A 26,015-nucleotide genomic window follows, 5' to 3' on the forward strand; every position below is an offset into this window, starting at 1 on the left:
TTTTTACCCAAGAATTTTGATCCAGTGCAGTTACAGCAAAAGAAATTAAAATACCTAGATGAAAATATGTGTAATGTTTTCTATATTAAAAGGTAGGATTACTACCCAATAGCATTCTTTGGAAAAGGGACACACCACAAGAAGCAAATATAAAAATGAAAGAGAAACAAAGGAACAAATGCACTTTATCTGCTTCTACTGATTACAGGAAACAAAAGTGATGAAGCTTTTCAGAGGAATCTGCCAGTCTGTTACCAATTTTCCAAGATCATTTAAACTTACCTTGTTTCACACTTAGTGAAGTCATTGTGTTTACAAAAGAGGACATGATGATTGATTCATCTTCTGGGCACACTGAAAGATTCTAAAATAAATGCTGTTATTATTATTATTATTACTTTAAACTTGGTTTACGAAACAATGTCAGTACCCATGCCCCGTTCATCAGCTATACTCTGAAATGTTCAAAAACCTACACAAAATAATTCAATCAATGGAATATTTCAAATAGTGCTATTTAGTAGTTTTCATGTTTTAATTCATTGGTTGATGACAAATACCTAGAAAAGATTGCTTCTAAAGCAACATCAGCTCAACATGAGAAAATCTTTCAGTAAATGTAGCCATGCTACATTTTCTGTCCTGTCTGCAAAGAAAACCTGGCCATGGCAGGATATAATGGAGCCCATGTCAGCATCACTTTGCCTCCAAAAAATTCCTCTCTCAATTTTTTTTTTACAAAAATTCGAAAATTTTTTACTAAACATTCAAATTTTACAAAATCCAACAAAAATCATTTTAGTTTTAGCCACTAATAGGATCACATTTCTGTTAAATAATGCAACACAGAAGTTTCTCATAATTCCAGCAATAACTGACATTGAAACCTAAAGGCTGAAAAAATCTAAATTACCACTCTATCACTTGTATAATCTGGTGCTTGATAGCTATTATGAATTAATGACAACTAAAATTCACGTCCATTTTTTCCCCTCATTTCAGTTTGGGCTCCATCTAGTGGGGTCACTAGGTAATACAACCAAAGCACTTAAAGTTTATCATTTCTTGGTTGGTCTAAATAAGAAAAGGTTTCTACACAAGTCCTTCAGTGACAGTACCTGTTTCACTGTCTCTAAATATAACAGTGCTTCATAATATTCCTATATGAATACTGAAGTATATAAATTCATACCACTCATAATGGTATGAAGCTGTGTCAGGGGAGGTTTAGGTTGGATCTTAGGAAAAGTTTCCTCCCCCAGAGGGTGGTCAGGCACTGAGCAGGATTCCTGGGGCTTGGGTCAGAGCCCAAATACTGCCAGAGCTCAAGGATCATTTGGACAATGCTTTCAGGCACGGGGGGGATTGTTGGAAAACTGTGTCCTGTGCAGGGCTAGGAACTGGACTTCAATGAGCCTTGTGGGTTCCTTCCAACTGGGATATTCTGTGATTCTATATACAAACCGAAAGTACAACTCTAAATCCCAGAATTAAAGAACAAGTTAATTTGTCTTATTCCATAAAGTTCATCAAAATCCACAAACTGGGATGCCTTTCATGAAGTCATTTTGGACAAAAAGCCCTTGTTAAAATTTGCATTTGAGAACCCAGAACCATGATGTTGCCATACCTGCACGAGCTCATTTAATACCACTGCATCAAAGCCAGAGAGATACTGTACATAGTATCTCTGCATCACTGGTCCGTATTTTCGCACATGTGCCCTGAGCTCCTCCATGTAGAATATTAGCTCAGCTATGTGCCTAGGCAAAAAGACAAGAAAAATCTTACAAGTATCACTCAAATTATTAAAATTTTTATCAATGGGATGCTTTTCAAGGGGATTTCCTCCTACACCTTGCTTTTAAAACAATTACCAATAGGTAATTTCGGTATGAAAATATTTGTTGATGTTGTAAAAGGAGCTCACATAGGTAATTTTCTCTGCAAGACAAAATCCACTCAACAGCGACTAAGTTAGCAGGATACCATCATAGTAGTCCTCAAAGGTTTGTATAAATATTCAGTTCTTTTTTTGAATACGAAGTCCTTCTGTAAATCTCAACTTGAAAAAAATTTGTTTCTCAAAAAGTGGTAAAACCTGAAAAATACAAGTTTAATAATGGCTTTTCTGGTTTTTTTTCAAGCCATGAGGATGGTTAAGATGGTTTCAGAAAGGCTCTGGAACCTCCATCTTTCCTTAGCACCTAAGTCCAGCGGAGAGAACCCAAGATTTTCCCACTCCAGCTCTATAAATGGCCTTGTGATTGTTATTTGTTTAAATTCCTGCAGTCTTTCAGTTCAACCTTGTGTTCAATAATCTTGAGAAGTCTCCTGTCTAACCACCCTTGTAAGATCTCGTAATCATATTTCTCATTTTTACCATCTGTTTAGGGTGAACTAACGCCATATTACATAAATAAAGCTTAGCTGATTTAAAAGACAGTTCTGCTATAAGAGACATTCTACAAATCAACAAATAAAGCTTTTTGAAAGTTTTCTTGCCTCCTTCATTGATTTGATCAATGCAACACAAAAAAGCTTTATTTTTGCCTATTCAGAGTTAAAAAACCAAAACTTAAATAGAATATTTTTATTTTATAAATGAATTTTTACTGATGTGCTCCAATTTCTAGGACAGTATTTCCAGTTTTCTGTTTTGATGGGACACTTAATACTCCCAAGTAAAAATTTTCTGAACACTCCTAACTGCTCCATATAGCCAACCTTTCCTGAGATTCCATTGCCTTCAAATTTATTTTGTCTGTGAAATTCTAGTACTGAAGGTATTGCATTAAAAATGAACATACTTATCTATGAAATCATCTGCGCTCTTCTTTGGCATATTATCTGCATGACGAAGAAGCCAAATAATTTCATCACGAGCAAAGGATAATGCCATAAATACAAAAAGTGCCTGAAAAACAAAAGTTGTACACAACTTATCAATATATACAGCAGCTGGATAGTTTATGCACTCAAGAGGCAACTAGTCTCTAAAACCCAAGAATTTAAAAAATTAAGTAGGTTTTGTCAGAGTGAAGTGAGGGGTCTTTTCCCCCCAAAGAAAATAAATATTGGATTTACCATTGAGAAACACACTGGAAGATTGCACAAATGCAAACCATAAGAGCCATCATTACCTTGGGCCCCAACAGGCCTGGCTGATCAGACAAGACAGTGGCCAGTTCTTTGAGTGCAGAACGTAAAAACTTGCGTCTCTCTCTATGCGTTGAACCACTGCATCAAAAGAACATACATTATCCACTATGCTAGCCACAGAACATTTGATTTTCAAAAGCATTTAAGATCAAGCGTAGGCAGATTATTATACCAACTTCAAAAGTTCATAATTTTGAAGAATGTGGTTCAAAAAATTGGCATCCTCATCACCAACACCGTATATTCTTGAAGTATCATTAAATTTAAACCCCAAGTTCTCTGCCCCCTCTCTGTGATACGCATTTGACTACATTAAAACATTTCTATTTAATCTGCATTCACATTTGGTAACCAGACAAAACATAACTAAAGAATAAACTAAATGATTCCATCCTGATAATTTGAAAAATAATCTAAAACTTGGGAAGTTCAATTGGTAATGACATTAAGCAAATCCAGATTTAAAAGAACAATCAGTACATGATCTCATTTGAAAATGCATTACTAATTCAGCATTTCACAAATTCTGTTTGTACCATCTTTATAAGTTTGTTTTAAGAAAACCAATACTAAAATCTGTCAGAAAAATTTTTTAAGACACTTACGCATGTGAAACAGCAGCTTCTTTGCACTCTCTGATGTCGTTAATACGCTTGTTGTAGCTACAAGTAAAAACCAATCAGATACGGTATAAGAATCAGTAGCACATTTTAGCAAGAGCTGAGTGGGACTTAAGAGGAGCTACAATGTAATCGCAAGCAAGGTACAGCAGAAAACTCACATCAGCTCCTGAGCAGAGCGAAATGCCAAAACTGGATATCCAAGGCAAAAATACTTTCTACCAAAGGGCTCCTGGTGTTTGCTGGTAGAGGTCTCAGCTTTGTTTCTGAGTTTTCATATAATGTACTGCAGAAACAGTGGCAGCAAGATGCAATTTCTCAAGCAAACTCTAGATTCGTAACATAATTTCCCCTCATATTTGTGGGTGAGATCATTAATCCTAGAGACTTGCCATTTTAGAGACTGATTCACCAGGCTTTCAGTACTGAGATAAAAAAAGGTGTGGTGGTTATGAAATCAGGTCCCTAAAATTTATGCATTAAAGAAACAGTCAAGATACCAAGGGGGAAAAAAAAAATCTTTGTGTACTTAAGCAGAACTTGTGTGAAGCAGAAGTAACCTGTTTGAAACAGTTCTTCAAGAAATAGGGTGTTTTTAGTAGAGATGCTGAAAGGAGAACAAAAGCTTACCCTCTTATGTTTACAAACAAATCTTCTGCAGCTTTGTGAATATGGAACACTTCGTCTCGAAACAGAGCCAAGCAAGAGCTGCTTTGAAGTGCAAGTTTCCAAAGATTCAAAGCTGTAGCATCACTATTTAGGATTCCATGGCACAAAATAAATCCAACTTCAGAAGTTCACATTGATGTATGTCACAAACCAGATGCACAAAGACAGTAAGAGAACAGTGAGATTATTATGTATTTTGTCTTAAATAGTTTGCATAGATCATTAATAAACTCTTTAATGAATAACATTTTCTAATACATAAAAAATACCTCCCTATTTCTAATGGAGGTATTTTTGCAATATTTTTGTAAAATTAATTACTTCATGCTGATAGTACTTGACTATTTTCATCAGAATAACTAAAGCCCTCACTTCCAGTCAAAGTCTGGAACATACTGATGACAAACTCTATTCCAGCAGCATGCGCCGAATTCTAGCTTCACTGCATGTATGTACAAATGAGATTTAATCAAGTCCTCCAGAATCTTATTCGAATACAACAGGTATCGTACAGTACAGAAAGCAAGTAGTCTTTTAAATGTTAACCGATTTTTTAATACAACCATGAGCCGTTTCAGAATATTTTACTCACAAATGATCCATTTTTCCATTGCATCCAGAGATAGGTATTCACACGGCATCTGTTAAAAAACCAGTAATTTGTAGCACACTAATTATAAGTACTTTTTAGCAAAAAAGGACAAACAAAGCCTTAAATGCTGATGAATCATAGAAGGCTGCTGACCGCTAACAGCGATTCAGTGTTTCAGCACTTCAGAAACTGAGGGTTAAAATATTATGTGAGTTTCCATACCCTCCACCACCTTGAACAAATTTTGACAAATATTTATTTTCAATAAACATTGTATTTAACAATATTTAAGAACTAAAAGCTTTTGATGGATACTAATCATAACTTGACAGCCGTTAAAGCTTCAATTTTTTTCAGAAAGATAACCATTCATATCACAACTGAGGCAGCAAGAGCAAACAAAATTTTAAAGGAAGGACCAGTTCTGATTTCCAGTCTCCTGGATCACAACACCTGAGAGGATACACAGGATTCCTTCCCTCTACGGCTGCAGAAGTCAACATTGCTTCCCTTCATCTTTTGGTCAACAAATACTGAAACTGAAGGCACAAGTTAACGTAACAGAAGAAACTAATCAGCCTATTTACTTCTCTGATTAAAAGTCACATAGAGGTAATTCAACAGGCAACTATTTTACAGAAAACCTTACTTAACTCTATCATATAATATAAATTAAAAGACCATACTGTGTCAGACTGTGCAGGATTAAGCATTGTACTGGGGGCACTGATGAGGCTCAGTAGTTGTGCATTTCTCCACTGGTCAGCTGAGAGATTTCGTCGAGGATACACCATCTGGAGTGAAATCAGAGCATCTGAAAGGGACTAGAAAGCAGGCTAATGGTTAGTTTGAATGGTTAGTACTATTTCATCAGTAGAGCTGTTTCCTCAGCATTATTACTAACAGTCATCAAAACATTTTAGTGAAGTAGTTCTGAAATTAAACCTGAGGTTAAACCCCATTGCATCTAGTTTATTTAACATATAAAAGACTACTCCAGGCTAGAGGAAAGATGCAAAGAAACAAGAGAGTTTGATTTCTATTTTTAGCTAGAGTTACAAAATCCTGAATTCAGAATTAGAGGACATGGAAAAAAACCAATAAGGCACAAAAGCCCTCTCACATACAACTGGAAGTTGTTCATTATTTATTCAAGTATTCCAATTGTTGTGTTACTCCCTTCCCTGCCACTTCCTTTAGTACGTTCTTCCCTCTTTGGTAGCAAACTATAATTGTTTTGACCAGATATTGTCTGCAGGAACATCTTTGTAGCAAATTAAGCTTATCCAGGCAAGTGTATCCAAAGTCTTTTCCCTGACTTTTGTACCAATACTGGTGCTTGTAAGAATCCTCAGGGAGACAGATCTGAGCACTGTGAGAGAAGAAGTCACTCACGCAAAAAGACCAAAGTCATCTGCCAAAGCTAATGTAAAGGACTAAACAACTGTCAGGTTTGCTGCAAAGCAGTGGGACGACAACTTAAAAGTGTGCATTTCCATGAGAGTGCAATATGGCACCTGAAGAGATCCCTGACCTCAATTTATACTTCTAGCACAAAATAAGCACAAGAGCAAAAGTCAGACTGAAAGGCATTTTCACAAATGTTTCAATGAAAAGGACTGATCCACTATTAAATACAAGAGCATAAATAAAGATAATACTGAGAAGTAAAGCATCTTTGCTAAAATGTTATTACTTGTAAATATTACTTGTAGATGTTGTTACTTGTAAATGTAATATTACTTGTAATATTACTTGGAAATATTACTTGTAGATGGGATCCTTAGCTAAGTAAGTCATATCAAGACAGGAATCATGGAGAGGAAAGTGTAACAACAATAAGATTACAGACAAATTTGAAGTATTGGAAACTATTGCACTTCAGAGCACTTAGCAAAGTAGCTGGAAAACTCTGAACTTCTACTGACAATCCTAAAAGATTTAAGGAAATAGCGAAAAATCTCAAGAAAACTAGAGAAGTAAAACACAACCAGTACCTAAACTTCAAAATAGGTAAAGAAAAACGCAAACCTTAAAAACTTTAGGTAATAACTTAGAATTTAACTTAAGCTCCTGCCAAAGATTCCAAAGTAAGTTGTAATTGTTAGGCAATTAATTTGCGAGCACCTAGAAAGTAACATCTTTATAATAGTTGGTCAGTCCTGATCAGAGAAATCTAGTTTCCTTTGACAGGATAGCAAATCTAGTGAACAAATGGGAAGCGATAAAACAGGATCTACATTGACTTTGGCGAGGCTTCTGAAGCTTTTCCAAGGTATTCTTACATGAAAATACAGCCTAGATAAAACATCACAGAACTGCAACACAACCATGTAAGAACAGAAACTTAGAAACATCTGTACAGAATGGACTAAAGGAATTGAGCTCCTTTAACTCAGTGAAGGCAACTCAGCAGCTTGAGTACAGGAGCTACTGTTAAAGAGGCAGTGGTTATCTCCAGGGTTCCCAGTTTAAGGACAATACAAAGCAAAACCCCTCGGGTTACAAAATAGAAAATCATATTCATCTAGGACGGCAATCTAACAAAACAACCAACTTCATAGAAACACTGTGACTCTCTTTAATTTCAAGCTACAAGCCTACACAAAACACAGAAGTAGCTATTCTCAGATGATCTACAACTGATTTTTAATTAATTTCTAATCCTTAGTGAATAAAATGGCACCTTCCAAATGGGTCTTATCATTCCTGTATTTCTGCAGGTTCTGCTTTTAAATAGGGTATCAATCCCCAGCCCTAGATGTTCAATGTAAGCAGAAATCTCATGTAAATTTTATAACAAATGGCCTTCGACAGAACAAACTCCATTTACTTTTTATCTCTGTTTCTCCCAATTAAGGTTACTGCATGCCTGTGAAAAGTAGTTACATACTTTACTGTGAGGTACAAATTCCTCCATCATTTTCTTTAAAGGATTTTCATAATCCACAATCATCTGGCCAAGGCGTGGATATTCTCTGTCACTAAAAGCAAAACCAAACAATTCACTTAGGTGTAGCTGTTACTATCATTAACATTATACCCATCTTTTATACAATAATTTTTTTTACCTTGCTCCATGTGTCATTTCATGGGCATAGTTATACAATCCAATGATAGCCTTCCTTTCTTCAATTCGGGACAGCAGTATCATTAGAGTGGTGTAGGTTATAATCAAATCTAGGTAGTTCTTTGTTAAATCAAAGTTTACAGTCTAGAAATGAAAACCAGTACATTATCATTCTAAAACTTTTAGAAACAAGCATATAACATTTTACCTTACACTTCCATCAACTTTCAGAATTTTTTAAATACAATGGGCTGTCTTTTGAACAAAGTTCTTGTTCTGGTTGCACATGACTTTGTATAACCTTAATTTATTCATTCAGATTCCCAGAACTGTTTGTACTCATGAAAGCAAAGGATCCAATTAAATCCTTCCAGGCCTAAGTGTTACACATTACCTGACAGATAAGAAAACTTTTCTTGTCACTAAGCAGTCAGCGGTGCCGTGCCTATGAACTGTATTTTAGTAAGATCCTAATGTAAAAGACTAGCACATATCCCACTGGTCTTGTAACATCATTTCACAGAACACATACCTGTTCCTTTTTCATATTATGAATCTAGTCGACCAAATTTAGAATAATGACAAAAACTTACAAGATGACATTATGAACATTAAGAAAGTTGAAACCAACAGGAAAAGGTGTTGGAGGTTTTCTTTTAGGGTTTTAGGGGGTTTTTTTCTATGGTTTTTTTTTGGGGGGGGGGAGGAGGGTCAGGGTGGGTTTAAATATAAGACTTTCAGATGCTTTTGTAGTTGCTTTAGTCAACCCCAAAAGTGACCTCCTCACATAGCTTAGGTGGACACCAGTAATATTCTTGTCTTGTGAGTCTCACAAGGCATAAGCATACAGATGACTGGGAATTAACTTGCAGATACAATAAATCAAAAATTACTGGAAAATTTTTATGTCTCGTAACAATACTGCTACTACTGTCTGTAAGAAGCGTACTGAGAAAAGTCTGTCTCTCTATTATAAAAGTTAGAAATCTGAACCCTACATTGTTTTTATTTCTCTTGCATTTATTACTAGAGACGTGATGTTTCTTGGACTAAGAAAAGCAAGTCCTTCTTCCCACAGGACTCCGAATAGAAACATTTTTGAAAATTTAAACCTAGAAACTTACAATATCAAAGAAGACTTGGCAAACATCAATAGTGTTCAGCAGCTCACAGACATGGTCCTTGAAAAACAAAGGAATAACTTCAGTTTAACAAGATATTAAATCACATTACTACGATTAGTGATGGAGCTTCATTTTTTTTAACTTGAAGAACAAAGCTGCAAGTTCAGCTATTTCATTATATAGTGTTATTTCATTAATAAAATTACAGAAACCTAATGTGACAGAACAACTTACACATTTGTAATAGCTTACCTTAAATTCCATAACATCAACGAACGTGAAGTAGTATAATGCCAGGTTCTTCAAAATCTCTGATTTTTCTTTCTGGAGCTGAGCAAGCTGTTGCTAAAAGAGAAACACAAACATGCACACTGTTCTTAGAAGATCTTGAGAAGACTGCTGAAAAGTAATACCTGTGAAGCGCGGAGTAACCACCAGGCTATGCAAAGAAGCTGTAACACAGTTTTCTAAGACTGAGGTCTGTGTGCCTCAAATACACACAGAGTACTCAGCACTGATCATTTTAACAGCTGCCAACCACATTTTGAAGATAAAAGTTACATTAGTACACGTTAGTACCAGAGTCATATTGTTTAGCTCAGCTAGAGATGAAAATGGTAGTTAGGAAAAGTGTTACCATATGTATGATTTGCAAAAGCAGAACAGTACATGAGCACAAACCAGTATGCCAAAACCAAAATAATTATGTTACTTGAGGTGGAAGAACATAATGTGGCAGGTTACAAACTTTACTACAGAAAAACATTATGCTTTTAAATTCTGAACTTACCAAAAAGAATATCCAGGCAAAGCCACGTTAAGCATGCAAAATAAAATGTAGATACAAACATAAAATACAGTAACGGTTCTTTGACCAGTTCCATATAAACACAATAATACATTCAAATAAAAGCGACAAAAGAAAGAAACATAAAAGAAGCAAAACACTAGCATTAGACACTGGTGGATAAAATGGAAGAGGCAAACATGAATACAAAGGTAAAATAGTTCACATGGATTTCTTTTTTCTTAATATTTTAAACAGAAAATGAAATATCATTTATTTTTAAAGATTTTCTGAAGGAACCAGATTGATCACTTAGACAATTAAGAACACAAAACAGCAGCTGTTAGTGAACAGCCATTCTGTTTATCTATGTATGACAGTCTCACAGCACTGCAAGATATTTAACTTGCAATATCCAGCTACAAATTACGTCTCCTTCCTGATACAGGAATTTAAATGAGTTAAAGCAGTCACAATAGGAAAAAGCGCCCTCCAAAAATCTGCACGATTTTAAATTAAAGATGATCAAGTTAAATAATATATTTTTCTCAACAAGAGCAATCAATTATAAGAAAGATTTAAAAATTGCTTCAAATCAATTAGCTTACTTTCATGAGAGGTTAGAACTGAGTATGCTTCTTCAGCTCACTCATTTATAAAGCTGTCCTCTGTATTCTCTGTTTTATGTAAACCATCAAAATTCCTCTAAATTCCTAAAACAAAGTGCCTGGACCACAACTAGGTATCATATATAAAATAAGTTTCGCTTCTTTCCTCTGAATTTTTAGAGGTGATGATAATTTTTTAGAAGCCTTGAGCCATACGACTTTCATTATTGTCAAGGAAGACAAGAATAGACAGTTAAGAGCAAATCAGAATGGCTACATTATAAAAGACTCCTGCCTACTCTTAAACCATCGCCAACGACTGGGCTTTGAATGCTTGCCTGTACATTATTTAAGTCTCTTTCACATAGCCATCAGTTGAGGCTTAATTGAAAGCGGTGCAAGTACGTGTTTTATTTTGTAACTTGTCCTGATAAATCTCATGCACCAGGAAATAGGTTATTTCCATTTAATCTGCTGCTGTACAAAAATCTGCTTTCAAATCCCATCACTAGTATTTTGATCCTCAGCATGAAGATTAAAGCTATACCTTTCCCAGTGTATAGCTTTAACTTCAGCTGCCTTGAGCTCAGAAAATATAGCATCCAGCATCATCACACACAGACTCCGGAGCTCCAGCAGGTCTGTGCAGCTCCAGTACACTTTCAGGCCAGCTTGTGTCTATACTTGGAGCCACTCCAGAGGAAAGCCTGCTTTGTACTTTCAGGACTGCTTCATCAGTCAACAGTTCTTACGCAATGAAAATTCAGGTAAGATGTGTGGTTTTAATTTTGCACCCTGGCCCTAGTGCTTCAAGCATTTCTTGCCAGTTTGTAGAAGACTAAGCAGAAATAGGGTTTTTTTCTGTGCAACTAATACAAGTGTGAACCAGATGAATCTGAAAAGTCCTTTCAAGAATTTTCAGGAAGAGACAACAGGGCGTGACCCAGAAATAAGATTAATTCTAGTGCAGAGAGAAGACAAAACCAAAACTCATTACCACTGCACATAATGCCTTAACAACATTTTTCCCACTGCAATCCTAACTCATAGTAAGCAAGGTGCAATGCTGAAGAAGACTCTCAAGATTATAGGTTGCTGTACACCACACCTATTTTTGGTATAACAAATAGTAACTGAATGTCCACTCCTGCAGGACACCACAATTTCAAGCCAAAATACATCAAGTGGGGAGATACGGCAAACAGGGAGATGGGAATTATGATTGCAAAAGAAATAATAGATTTTCAGAAATTCTGTGAAGCTGTACAGAGTATAGGGAGGTATTTGCCACACTCAGCTAAGGATTATGGAATCACTGCTGTGCATTCTTACCTTGCTACCTATATTCGCAGAAATATTTATACTTAAGTGATGCTAAAACTTTCCTACAGAGTTAAGATGATCATTCTTTGAATGCTGAGTGTTGAAGGGGTCAGTAAACTTTTACTTAAAATAGTACTATCAAAGTAAAATGATATATAAACTGACTGTTATATCAGTATGGGGCCAATAGTTCAATTTATAGAGCACAGCCTGATCAGTGATGTTTAGAAGAACAGCTTACAAGCATGCAGTGTCTTGGATGTTTATTTGATTTTTTATCATTCAGGAATGTGGGTGTAGCTCTTTGCACAACCACAGCATTAAAACTTTCCATTACTAATTTCCTAACAGCTGGTTAGAAGTTGCTGGTGCTATTTTGATTTGTATTTGCTTTTTTCCTTAGTCTGCAATTTATTATTCAAAGTTTACAATAACCAACAAAAGTAGGTATATCCTAAAATAGGATATACTGAAGAAATAACTCTTTAACCATCATTCTTTTTACTATAGCTGACTACGCCTTGTAGACTGGTTAGCTGTAAATTGGTTTATTTATTCTTGGAATTTGAAGTACAAATTATACCAACAGTATTTTTGTTGCATGAGGTGAATTAGATTTAAGACCTGTGAAAACCTGTAGAAATTTCAGCGTAATATGGCAAGACCGAAAAAACTCCCAAATAATTAATCTGAGATTATTTCTTTTGCCTATTAACAAAAAACCACATCTCTGATCATGTTTTAGTATTATTTATAAATAACAAAGAGTGAAGCTAACACTTTGTGAATATATTACCTACAGGAGAAGGAACTGATCTTTAACTTGTGCCTTTCCTTCTTTATATTAAATCCCTAAGATCCTTCACAGTCGATTATGTAAACAGAGAAAGGACATTAAAAGAAGCATAAAACAAATCAGAAAGTGCAAGACAGCCTCACTTAGAGCTTATATGAACACAATGGCTCAGACAAGGGAGAAATGATGCAGCCCTGGCATACTAATCATGTGAATAAATACCAGTTTAATACCACAGCTTGAAAAAAAGATTAGACAACTAGAAGAGGTTGTTCAGAGAGGTTTATGTGTGTAAAAACAAAGGGTACCCCTAGTCCTAGAATTTTTTATCATGTTTATTTGCTTGGTAGCAGTAGTATGTGAAAAAATTACATATTTCATGATCCAGAAGTAGACAGTAGGAAGGGGAGTTTTCTGCTTCTTATATCAGTGTGATATTTTTCCTGCAAGTTTGATCATTAAACACTTGTATTTGTTTTCTACAATCCAACACCATAGATATTACCACGTCCTCAGTGAAAATACCATCAACTTAATCTTACCAGCTGGAATATAAGCCCCCAAAAAAGCAGTATTATAAATTCTGACTGTTAAATTTCTGGAGAGAGAGGTAAATCATCACTGCCAGTATTCTTACTGTCATGTTATACTCACTATGCTTGTCACCTATAGAGTCTTTAGATGAACATCTGAAACAATTAATTTGAACAATGTTTTGTGTCTACAAAATCCATAGCAGAACAGCAGGGAAAGATAGAAGCAACTAAGAAAATGAAGAAAATTAGTTTTAAATTCTGTAAATTAACTCTAGAATTATGGATATGTCCTTGGTTTTCTTATTTCCAGTTAAAAGCAGTTTCTGAAGTACTGTGCTGCATATAAAAAGATAAAATAGAATATTTAAAGTGTTTACTAACGAATGTATGTCTACCACAAGATCTATTTTAGTTTGTTTTCAAGTTTCTAGCACTAAGGTAACTGTTTGGAAAAGGAAATAGCCACCCGTGGTGCTCCATAACTGTTACCATTCCCAGAGAATTAATAATGGCAGACAACTGGAACAGGGAGGCTTCTCTTTAAAAACTCATCCGCCTCTCAGCCATAAGAAACAGTTTCCCCATTTTCTCAACTTCATTTACAACTTTTGCAAATTTTTTACAATTCATACTATTTTTTGAATGTCATCTCAGTGGGGTTTTTTTGTTTGCTTTCTTGTTTTTTAAGGGCCAAGCTCTTAAATTGTCAATCATTAAAACAAAGAGAGTTTTAGTGGATAAAGCAGAGGGTAAAATGTTACACACAGTCACTCCTCTGCAGGTACTGCAGACACTATAAAGCAACAAGGGAGCAAGATTTATTTACCTTGGCAAGTGACTTGTATGGACTTACATGACTTACAGCAGCGTACTACAATGATTTATTACAAATAATGATAAAAAAATACAACATTTGGATGCTATTCTATCTCAAATTCAGGCCCAGTCAAAGGTTAAACCATGTATATAAACTTTGTAGCTGACAGCACTTACTATTTTGAAAAAATATGTTATAGTATGAGAATTCTGTTTGGTGAAACATTTTGAAGATATTTCAGGATTTCGCATGACCTCTTGGAGTTGCTGTGAAAAAAATGCTCACTCACAAATGACTGTTAGACTGAAAAACTTTATATACTATATTCTATTATATAGGATATGTCATTTTAAGTCAGTCTTCTACCTGTAACAACTGAAGACATCAGACATGCTACTGCATACAAAACCAGAACAGTAAGTATGGTTGTATCAGAGCAAGGCATTAGCTGAGCAATTTCAATTCTGAATGACTTTTTAGTAAAAATGTAGATAAAATTTTATTATTTGTAGATATTTTGCAGTTTCTTGTGAAATAAACTATCATTAGTATATTCTGTTCTCAAGCATAAAACATCTTAACTGTTCATACAAAGCCGAACAGAGAATAGTTGCTTATCATCTGACTTCACTCATGCAGGGGAAACACAGATAACCTGAACTGCTGCCTCAGTGACTTCTGGAAAATTTATCTCTTTTGTGGTCCTTTACCACTATAAGCTCCCTGAGCAGGAACAGAGCTGAACAAGAAGCCGTGCATGGCATCCCCTTACTTGGAAAAGGTTTTGTCCTCACGGTCAGAAGGCCAGTTAAGTTTTACGGTGGAATATGGGGAGTTGGGGGTTTTTTGATTAAGAAAGCTGGAAGTTACCTGAAAAGTCAAGTCTCCCATGCAAGAGATCTAACACCCCAGAAAGGTGGAGAAAAATATTAAAATTTACTGAATATGGGGATAATTTAAGTTAGACTTAAGAAAACAGCTGTGATAGCTTTAATGACCATATAATTTCCTCAAAAATAAATGACTAGTGAAAAGGGATTACCAATACATGAGGCTGAGAGCTGAGACCCCGAAGTTATTTTTCCAGAGATGACAGCTTCTAAATTATCTTCGCTAGTGCTATGAAAATTACAGTACTAAATGCTTCATTAGAAACAAAAAAAAATGACATTTTCTTTGATGTACTGTACCACTTACAGGGGCTGAAAGAAAAAAACTTTGAAAAACAGGTTATTATTTGTATTAAGTATTTTGAAAAAGGCTAATTACTGGAAGCACCTATCACAAATTAAAAACCAAGACTGGTTATAAAGTGTGGGTTTAATTTTTTAAATAGAAGAAGGCATTTAATAAAAGTATGCATTAATAACTTCTAATAAGCTTTAGCCAAGGAGGTTCAGCCACTCTGTGTCCACAACACCTCTCCCACATCCAGCTAATTTGCTATGCAACCAGCTTATTATGAAGTGAAACTGTGAAAGACACAATAGGCAAACTAAGCACACACACACACTGGGATCGAAAAGGGAAAAGGCAAAAATTTAAAAAGTAAAGCGAACTAATTTAAAACTATAGAACCTAACCCTGGGAGGCTGGAAATGCTCACACTGCTTGTCCTCTGCTCCCAAGTGATCTTATTTCCAGTCCCCACAGACACAATACAGCAGAAAATTAGTCAATACAAAACACAGATTGAATTGATATGAACATACCTACTAGATGATGAAGACTAGCATTGTCTGGAAAACAGACCTTTCTCTCACTAGCCATACACTTGGAAACTTCAAAGTGATGTTCCACTGGTCTGCTTTGTGCTAAGCAATGACTGAACCTCAACTTTTCCAAGAGACATGTAAAAATATAAGTTTTTCTACAAGGAAATTGCTGAGGAACAAACCAAGAAAAACATATGTTCAAGAAAGAAGGCAGATATTCTCACTACTTGTCATATGTGGTGTTTGGGAAAGCAGAAAGCGGGCTACATCTTCATGACACAAAGACGTGAAGCTTTACCTGCACAGGCAGCAGATTTATCAAACCCTACTCAAAATCTACAAAAAATTTATGTCCTTTCTCTCTGCATCTCCAGTTCCCCATTATGAAGTACTTTATTATGGTTTTAAAAGGCATTAAGTATTAGCATTGACTGAGAACAGAGTAACTTTTAGGTCCTACAACATTTTTTTTGAGTTCATCTCGATTTTTCTGTGACAAGAGCCTCGCCTGTACACCCTTATAAGAGGATGAGGTCTAAACAGCTGTCAGAAAAATCAGGCTGCTTCTGCATCCCTTACTTTGGAACTTTCCTTCTGAAGCTAGTCCAGGAAATTCAGTAAAAATAAATGCTACTCTGAGTCAATACAAGTACAATCAGATCACAGACCTGACCAAGAACAATGGTGCTATAAAGTTTTTGGAAGCCATCTGCAGCTTAGAAGGCTTTTTCAAAACAAAGCTTTAGTCAATTTAAAATAATTATAAACAGTAAAGCTCCCCCAAACACAGAAGAAACTTTCCTTTCAAATGTTCTTTATAAACCTTCTTTATGCTCTTTAAATTTGGAACCTGTTTTGCCTTAAAGTATTTTTCCCCTGATCCTTATCTCACTCATGAAAATGAAGTTTTAATTCCCCTCCTCTGCTCAGCTATAGCAGAGGAAAGTAAGTGAATAGTTTTTCTTGGGTGCTCAGTGCTTAATCAGTGTCAAACCGCAACACAGGACTCTATCTATCTATCTTGTTTGTTTCTCACTTTCCAAATCCTTCAAGTTTTTGCTTATATACATTCCTTCCTTTGCAGGTTATTTCATGCACTATGCAGCAATATTACCCTGGTAGCCTATTTGATTAACAGTTTATTTAAGAGCCTGGTCTCCAAGCTGCACACTTTCAAGGTTATATGATTCACAATGGCTATTGGAAAAGAAAGGGCAAGACATCACAGGGACTGCCCTCACACAATGGGAGAGAGAGTTATGAACTGATAAGGTGCAGAGTTATCTATAATTAATACTTTGGAAGATGAACTACTCCATTTCATTTTCCAGCCTGGTCAGCTAAGATTGATCAGCCACTTCACTGTTTGAACTGTCCACAAACTTTCACTCTCAGTACAATACCAAAAATCAGCAACTGTCAGACATTGCTCAGCATGTCAAACACTGAAGGAGGAACAAAACCAGGAACTGTATTTTCCATGGATAAAGATGTAAAAGATATCAATAGCAAATATAACAGAATTACTTTCTTCAACAGAATGAAAATTCATGCTTTTCAAGATCATCTGATTATAGCAAACATTGCTCATACTCTTCAGTAAAATGTGTCACTCATTTCTAAGACACAAAACACTGTAGATGACAGTACCTGAGAAAAAACAGCTAAAATAGGTCAAAAATAAAAATCAAAAAAGCTGGCACTACCTATTCTCTAAAACTGAATGCAAGCTTTTTTGGCACCATCACCTACTGACATGTTAAAAGATACTAGTAACAGCATAGGTACACAGTGCTAGGCAGTGGCAACTGCTGCATTTGAACATACAAAATCCAAAACCCCCTCTTGAAAGCATGTCCTGGAATTTTCACTGCAAGGAAGAAACACAACTTATGATTTCTTAGCTATTTTCACTGCTGTAATCCTTTGTGATATTTCTTTAACCATTAAATAGACATTAAATAATCTAGATTAAATAGACATTAAATAATCTTTATTTAATGTCTGTTCCAATTAGCTTCTTGCCCTTTTAAATCTCTGACCACCCTTTTCTTTTTTGGGAGTTACAACACTCTGTGGGAAACATCTGTAAATAACTAAGCAAACTGCCGTCAGCTTTGACCACAGGATGGAAACCCCAGATACCTACTGCTAGAGCTCAAAATCCTACTTTAAACTGTGCTCATACATAAGGAGGGTAGGCTTTCGTCAACTCTGCTTAATAAACACAGGCCTGGATGGCTCATAGTAAATAAATACATGGCAATGTCAAAACATTATGAGTGTGTCCTATTTTGGAAACTGTGATTGTCAAAATACAGCAAGTTTTCTTTGATCTCTTTCCATAAACTTCACAGCACCAAATCCTTAAATATCTATCATTAGTTAAGGTCCAAATTCATAATCAACAACTGGAAAACATTTAAAGCATACATTCAAGTGCTATAAGTACATTCTATGTATATTACCTTTTAATAGCAGATCTGCCACCCAAGCTTAGAGAATACCATTTACCAAACACAGTTTAACGGATTTACTATTTTTACATAAATTCGATAAAGAATGTCCATATTTGTTACTAAAACAACCAAATTCAATACAAAGATGAGCAATTAAAGAGTACAAAGCATGTACAAGTTTTAAAGTGAAAAAGCACATTGTTAATGAAATTGTTTCCTCCAATTGTTTTTTGGGGGGTTTTTTTGCCCATTGGAATTACTGAAGACATTACATACAAATTTGAGATGGCAATGTAAAATAAACTAATTATTCTCATTGCTATCATCACTACCATTCTGCAGAAACCTGAATGCTTAAAGCAAGCCTAAACCTCCCAGGCACCGCAGTTGCATGAAGGGAACATGCAAACCCAACACCTACCTCCATTTTCCACCTTTGGAAAGAAATATAAGCACGTAAAACAAACATCTTTCCCTTGTCTTTCAAATTGAATCAGGGAAACAAGTGCACATCACCTGCCAAAATGCCTGCCTCTAGCCTAGTAATATTAACTATCTAAAAAAAGGCTTCAAAGTCAAATTCAGCAATACTGTGTCACTCAAATGTAAAACATAATTTACTTCTGCAGCTAAACTCACTATATGAAGAGGAAACAATTATATTTCCATATTTTTGTACTTCACAATGTTTCTCCTTATGTACTAAAGCATTCTTTATTCCCACAGGGACTGACTCCATAGGCAAGGGTACCTGTAAAATACAAACACTTCTTCCCACCTTGCAGCCAGGTGTTTTTTACTGATATGCTGGTTAGGACACATCACAAATAAAGTTATACAACTTCAACCTTCTGCAAATCAGTCTGGTCACCAGGAATTTCTCCTGTTAAAGTAAGGCATGATTTTTCCAAGGATTTCTTCCCACTGACAATTCTTTGAAATGGAATAGAAGAGAGCAGGCAAAAAGAAAACCAGAAAGTGTCCTGTCTTAAAAAAACCCATCCAGAATTACAGTATACTATTCTCTCCTTAGAGATAGGTCCTTCTGAAGTATCCTGTCAGACATTTGAATCAACAACTATATTCCAACTGCAACTGCCAGCATCAGATGCTTTTTAAGAAAATGTAAACCTCCCAGATTGTGCTGAAAGGCTAGCGAGAAAAACAGTTATACAGCCATTTGATTACTTACGTTGTTGTTGCGTGTTTCTACTGCTGGAAACTTCCTGACTATGAATTTGACAGCAGATTCCAGGTTTTTGTCAATTAGATAGGATGGTTTGGCTTTGGGGTCACCACATGCCTATAAAAAAATACAATACGAAATGAAGTAGAAACACAATCATCCATGTAAAGCTAAGTGATAGTTGCCAATCTGAAGATAAACTAGAAAGATTCCTCTTTTTGTTTGTTTGGTTTTAGTGAGCAGGTGATAAAATGAAAGGCAAAGTGCAGGGACTGTCACAGCTGAAATATGCAATGGGAAACAGTACAGAGATGCTCTTCTACTGAAAAAGATGCATGGAAGTATCAAAGCAGTTAGTGCAGAACAGCAGTGAGGGAAAAAACTCAATCCTAAAAGAAGGAGAAAAAAAATGTTTCCTTTTAATGCTATTCCTGGTTTGAGGTAGTGTTGTATTCATCTGGAGTTAACAAACTGTTAGAAAATTCAATCATGTCATCATCTGTGGAGGACAGTGCTGGGTACATTAAATGATTCAACTATCCTTTGTGAAACAAAACTAAACACCCCACCACCAATCTGCATTTAATTTTTTTTTCCAGTTGTTAACTGTAAGACCATTTTCCATCCCACAATCAAACCACCAATATTTGCCTAACATAGTCTCTTTCCTGAAGTTTTACCCATGTTCTTTATTCCTACAGCATCACAGGCTGAGCTTTAAAAGCAGGAATCGAAAAGTTTCACTAAATTTTAATGTGAAGTCGCAACTGTAAGGTCTCCTAAGTAACTTACATAGATGGATCTGAACAGCTTCTGTGGACAAACACCTGAGGAAGCACCTACTGTTGCCGGCTACAGTGCATGCTGTCAGACACTACTTTTCTGCTACTCTGACTAGCGAGCCATGCGATACCATTTCATTTGGAGCAATATACTAAAAGCAGCATTACTTACATGACAAAATATGTGCTCAAACTGTAATTCTCTCAAATATTAATTTAGTTTTATTTTCCTCAGAGGGGTTTGCGAAGGAGTTTCACGTCTCATGCAAAACTGAATTACATGCTAGGCATTTCTATGCAACAGAGTGAACTCGAATGACAGCTCATTTAAAAACTTTTCCACATTGATTTCTATGACTGAGTTGTGGACTGTAGAGACAGAAGTCATGGAGTATGAGACCGATTCTGAAAGCGGGCAAGCGGGCAAAGGGAAGGTGAAAAGCTTTGCAAACCTTCCAAACTTGTCCTTGCTGGGAAAGCAGTGTAATAAAAAGAGAGAGAAATTACATATAAACAAATTACTCTTAAATTCTAAAGTATTACATTTATGTGAACTAATACACTATTACCTACATCCAAGAGAACATTACAACCATCTGTTACTCTAGTCAGCACACTTTCTACTAGATGTTGATTATTCTAATACTCACAAAAAACTTTACATGTACTTATTAGAATTTCACTATTGTGCAAAGCACTGTGAATATACCGAGACATGTAACTACTAATAGTACTTCCAAACTAAGTTCAGGTAGAGAGGGAAAAGTTAACAAACATCACATGCAACTACAGGGGAAAAAAAGGAGAGAAACTCAGTGAAGTTTTACATACCTGAAAAAGAAACGGTAGCCAAGAAAAAAAAAAACAAAAGAGTCATTATTGAAAGTTTCTAAAACACCTACCAGTAGTACATGACCATCATGATGTATACTCATGTACTATTCTGATATCAAAACTCTCATATTTGCTAAGTTTCCCACAAAGGTACTAAACTTTATTACAGTATTGTATCTATAATACAAGAGGAATTTATAATGAAAATAAATTCAGCAACATCCACAGTATGTTAGATATTAAATTGTTGCTTCAATATCCTTAGAGCAGCAAACCACATATGCCAAAAAAAAGACCTATTTTGTACACACCTTAAAGTCTATACAATTTCAAAAGTACAAACTATACTGTAAATAGGCAGTAAATATTAAACAAAGAGCTTCAAATTCATGAAGTTTTAATTAAATCCGTGTCATGGGTGTCAGAACCTTTGTCAAATTATTTTGTTGTTCTTGCTGCAAAACATGTAACTTTCTCTACTAACAAGATTACTGAGAAAACAACCTAACAGACACATATTTGTGCCCTGTTAAATTCCAATATGGTTGCTGTTATATACGAAACAAGAAATCTGCCACTGTTGACTTCATAAATTTTTCAGTCTGAATTCAAACACTCCTTCCACATACACTCCTTATTTTTCCTAGAAACATTTGTTTTCCTTCCTATAAATCAGCTCTCCAAAATGTTTACTAAAACTTAGGTTCTATCCAAGCCCTTACACACACATTCACAAGGAAACAGAGATTTGAAAACATCAACATGCACATCTTCCTGTGGCTTCAGAACTCAGGCCCCAGAAAAGACAAGTGTAATCCTCAGTCTAACTGGCAATCCTCTCAATATATGTGAATATGCTCCTCGTTTGCTTCTTTCCATCGGTTGTTAGCTGACATTATACTTGAAGCAACTGTAACTCTTCCTACTAATAAACTACACTAGACTGATTGATAAATAAGAAAATTCCTGCAAGATGTTAGAAGTATCCCTCACACACACCAAAATTCCAACTTCTAGAAAGCTGTACAAGCCTACCTAGACAGACTGAATTAAAAGAGGACAATAGACATCACTGAACGAGTGGGTCAATGCTTTTCCTTCACTCTCCCATGTTCCACAGCAGCTCAGCTCCTTTCTAAGAACTGGTATTAACAGTTTATTAGCTGTTGTTCCATCAATACAGTTTTCATCCATACAGTTACCTGCATTCAGTATCACAGGTAAAACAGTCTCCATGAGTTAAACCTCTCCCAAAATGGTGAACAGACCTCAAACTCACTATAGTTTACCCTATAAAGCATAAAGAATGAACATACAAACCCCAAACCTAGCACTTTTGCACAAGCATGAACGTGTGTTAAGGCACACAAACAGAATTTTGCTCTAAAAAGAACAAAGACATTGAGGGCAATATTCTTAGAATGTAGATAAGAAATGTAGTTTTTGCTTTTAATGGTTGTATTAGGCAATACAAAATCCTTTGTGAGTACAGTAATGGATAGAAACATTGTGGTAGAACATACAAAAGCCATTTGTCCATATACAGCTCTCCAGTATTCACATAGAATTCTGAGCACCAGCCAAAACCAGTAGCACTTTCTCAGCCTCATATACTACTTTTTTCCCCCCTTGTGGGTTGCAATAACTATTCCTCAATTCATTTCTTATTAGGAAAAAACACACAATCCAGAATTACTACAATTTTGAGCATTAAAAAGAAATTCACAAATTAAAAATGTTCTTACTAGTGCAGCATTCACAGAACACAGCTCTGGAGCTATGGGATTCCAGCTGCTTCAGTCCTGAAATATTACACTGAAAGAATCTCCCAGCAGTCAATTCTGAATTTCTTTGTATATTACTAAACAGCTGTTAAGCAGCTATGCTGAAAAAGATCATGCAAAGCTATGGTTAGAAACTAATCTACATAATTCAAAAAAAATTAATGGACTCAGATGCTGGGTTTCCTTCAAGTTACACAGCATTTCTTTCCACAGATCTCTAGAACGGTATCCTTCTATGATAAGCTCTCAACTAAGTAAAGTTATTCTGTGCACCATTCTGTGCAACTACCAACAAGAACAATATGATTTCTATAGTTAAGAAGTTTGCCATTCACAATACTCATTTGCTATCATATGCACGGTTATCAAGCTTCAGAGAGATCAGACTAATATGCACTGTTTCCACATGCTTCACTAGGCCATGTTTTGAATTAAAGCAGCATTTTCCTACCTACCCTAGTGAGGTAAATAATTATATTATTATTAAACAAAATTCAGATTCTCTTCCTCCCTTGATGCTATTAGATTCTTCTATACTAATTTAACTTTGAAAATTTAGAATACTACATATCTATACTTGCTATGTTGTACTCACTCAGAAGCAGCCAACAACAAATCATTCAACAACAAAAATCTTAATGCTTTAGGCGTACATCTAAGATAAGGAGCCTCTAAAGAGGAAAACAGAATATAGTTCAACTGCCTTTGGCCCAGAATACACCAACATTAATACACAGCAAAGAGACCTTTTGCCCCAATACTGTTACAGCTATCACTGCAAAAATCTGAGCTTAACATTTCACTTCCTACTTGAGGGCAGAGGATGTTGAAGGAGAAGAAAAAAAAACATCCATCAACAAAATTACTATATACATGCAGCTGAAGTGGCCTGAACAAAAGGAAGTTTATGTTCAGGTACAATCATTGTCAGTAGTCAGTGCCCCAAACTAGCATTTAAAACCCCTGAACCTCACTCATGACTCAACATCAACCTGTTATGTGCCCTTGAATAAGAACACTGGGAAGTAGCACCTGAGTTACATGGCTTAGGATGGTAAAAAAATAAAGCCTAAATATTTACTGTATTATGGAAAGACCTATTATATATTTTCTTTTGTTGTTGCTAAACCCAACCTATTCCAAATTAGCAGCAAGGCTGTCTCCCAATAAAAGAGAAACAGGGCCATTTGAATTAAAAATTACCTATTTTCATCCCCCAAACCTCCTATATCAGCAGATTATCATAAACCATACTTTGCAGCAATTTAATGTGTTTATTACTTCAAGAAATCTTGATTTACTGTTACTGCAGAGCTGAGATAAAACACTGCCACTTGACTGTGGCAACATACACTGAAATAATCTCAGCCAACAAATCACTTCACCTTTAAGTTTCATTTACAAATGAATCTGCACTAAAAACCTCAGTGAATTTAACAAGGAAATTAATGGAATTTCTGTGACAGTATAAACTATGCCATCCCCCAAATTAGTAACTTGGATTCGTAAATGGAAACACTTTCAGGATGTCGCACATTCAAAAACAGGAAAAGCTCCTGTATGTCCCGCTTGCAGTTTACTACAGCCCTTTCTCTTGATACAGCAGAAAGGCAGGCACTGGCAGAAAGTCAGGCACTGTTCTTCTTTCCTCGTAAGAGCTGCTGGCACTAAAGACTTCATGCTAAGATATATCTCTAAGTTTACATGCCTGGTTTCCAGGTGTACATCCTGTAAATTATATTAAATATAAAAGTCAAAGAAACATTCAAAGAGACATTTTCACCATTAATTACATTTTTGTAAGATAAAACCTATTATATACTCTTTGTTTGTGCCATGCATTTAAAACAATTAAGAATATGAACTCACAATCTCTAATTTTGAAAAAGCAAAACGACTGAGAAGGAGAGAGATGTGAATAAACAATAAAGAGCTGCTTTGAACAGTGGTTCACACTACATTTGCTTTAATATCTCTGATTAAGCCTACCACAACTGCTTGCCTGTATTTTAGGTTGTGGAAGCCTAAGTTCATTATTAAACAGGCTAGTCCCAGGTAAATTTTGTGAATAAAGCCTTGTCCCTCTTAACGTCTCTCCAACAAGGTGCAAGAATTAGTTGGTCACACATGGACAAATTATTATAGTTTAATACTTTTGATGGCTAAAATTTAACTGTCCTACACCAGCATCACTAGGATGATCTTGTTCTAAGTAAATTACATTACTTATTCTTGTAGTTACATAAATGATACTTGATGAAAGGTAAACCTGTATCTTGATACAAATTATGCTAATAGTTTCAAGCAAGATCTGGAAGCTGAAGAAAGTCTCTATGTAACTACTTCAGGAAGAGTCTCTAAAGGCCTGGGGCATACCCAAAATATGGCACAAAATTATTAGAAATTTAACAGCTGTTGCACTTTTTATTTACTAGGGTTCAAAACTTGAAAAATAATGTAGCTTCATTTCAATTCAAAATTAAGTCCAGTGTTTCCTAGATTTAAGCAAGACATCTTCCCTGCATTTACTCATTATTTGGTGTGTGTTGAACTCCAAGTATATACCTTACTTTAAATCCTAGTGTATCACTACTCAGAAATTCAACAAAGTAAAATGTAAATGCATGTGAAATCAGAAGAAAAGGCTAGAAAGGACCTCGAGAAATTGCCCACCTACCTCTCCTGTTCCAAGGCAGGATCAACTGTATCTGTGTTGCTCCTGGGACATGTCTGCCAAATCTTTACTTACAGGTCTCGAACATGCTACATTCAAAAACATTCTCACAATATCTTCCAATATTAAATTTCGTTTTCCAATATTTAATGTAATCCACCACTTCTTGATCTCTGGTGGTCATACTGGATGGCACAAACTATTCCCCATCTCTCTAGAGCAGTCCTAAATATTTAAAAATTTGTATTACTTATAAGCTGACTTGAAAAAACATTCCCATTTTTTAATGGGTCCAATTTTCTGCACCACCTGTCCTTATTATTCTGCTCTGAACTTTCTCCATTTCGTCCACATCTTCCTTGAAAAGAGTAGTCAACCAGATACGTTTTCAATGAATCTCCATGAAGGAGATGTAGAGCAAAAGGATTACTTTTCCTTCAGATATCTTGCTCACAGATTTATATAACCTCATGTCAT

General features: G+C 35.6%; 1 protein-coding gene across 5 annotated transcripts in view; it reads right to left on the reverse strand.

Moving 5' to 3' along the window:
• The window catches only part of NCKAP1 (NCK associated protein 1), a 61,668-nt gene that overhangs the window by 30,187 nt on the left and 5,466 nt on the right, over positions 1 to 26,015 (reverse strand). For 2 of the 5 annotated variants that reach the window (XM_042021447.1, XM_042021442.1), the window contains exons 2-15: positions 20,699 to 20,716; positions 19,471 to 19,581; positions 9,490 to 9,582; positions 9,238 to 9,294; positions 8,115 to 8,257; positions 7,937 to 8,027; positions 5,730 to 5,867; positions 5,044 to 5,092; positions 4,413 to 4,569; positions 3,768 to 3,824; positions 3,144 to 3,240; positions 2,811 to 2,917; positions 1,631 to 1,763; positions 283 to 364 (exon numbers count right to left, since the gene is read on the reverse strand). In XM_042021447.1, the coding sequence (XP_041877381.1) occupies positions 283 to 364; positions 1,631 to 1,763; positions 2,811 to 2,917; positions 3,144 to 3,240; positions 3,768 to 3,824; positions 4,413 to 4,569; positions 5,044 to 5,092; positions 5,730 to 5,867; positions 7,937 to 8,027; positions 8,115 to 8,257; positions 9,238 to 9,294; positions 9,490 to 9,582; positions 19,471 to 19,581; positions 20,699 to 20,716 (1,333 nt within the window). The remainder of the gene's footprint in view (positions 1 to 282; positions 365 to 1,630; positions 1,764 to 2,810; positions 2,918 to 3,143; positions 3,241 to 3,767; positions 3,825 to 4,412; positions 4,570 to 5,043; positions 5,093 to 5,729; positions 5,868 to 7,936; positions 8,028 to 8,114; positions 8,258 to 9,237; positions 9,295 to 9,489; positions 9,583 to 19,470; positions 19,582 to 20,698; positions 20,717 to 26,015) is intronic. The other 3 variants (XM_042021443.1, XM_042021446.1, XM_042021444.1) reach the window with 3 other exon arrangements.

Source organism: Corvus kubaryi, unplaced genomic scaffold (genome assembly GCF_017639235.1).
Source record: "Corvus kubaryi isolate FWS band 111438036 unplaced genomic scaffold, C.kubaryi_AGA036_p1.0 37142, whole genome shotgun sequence".
Taxonomy (NCBI): domain Eukaryota; kingdom Metazoa; phylum Chordata; class Aves; order Passeriformes; family Corvidae; genus Corvus; species Corvus kubaryi.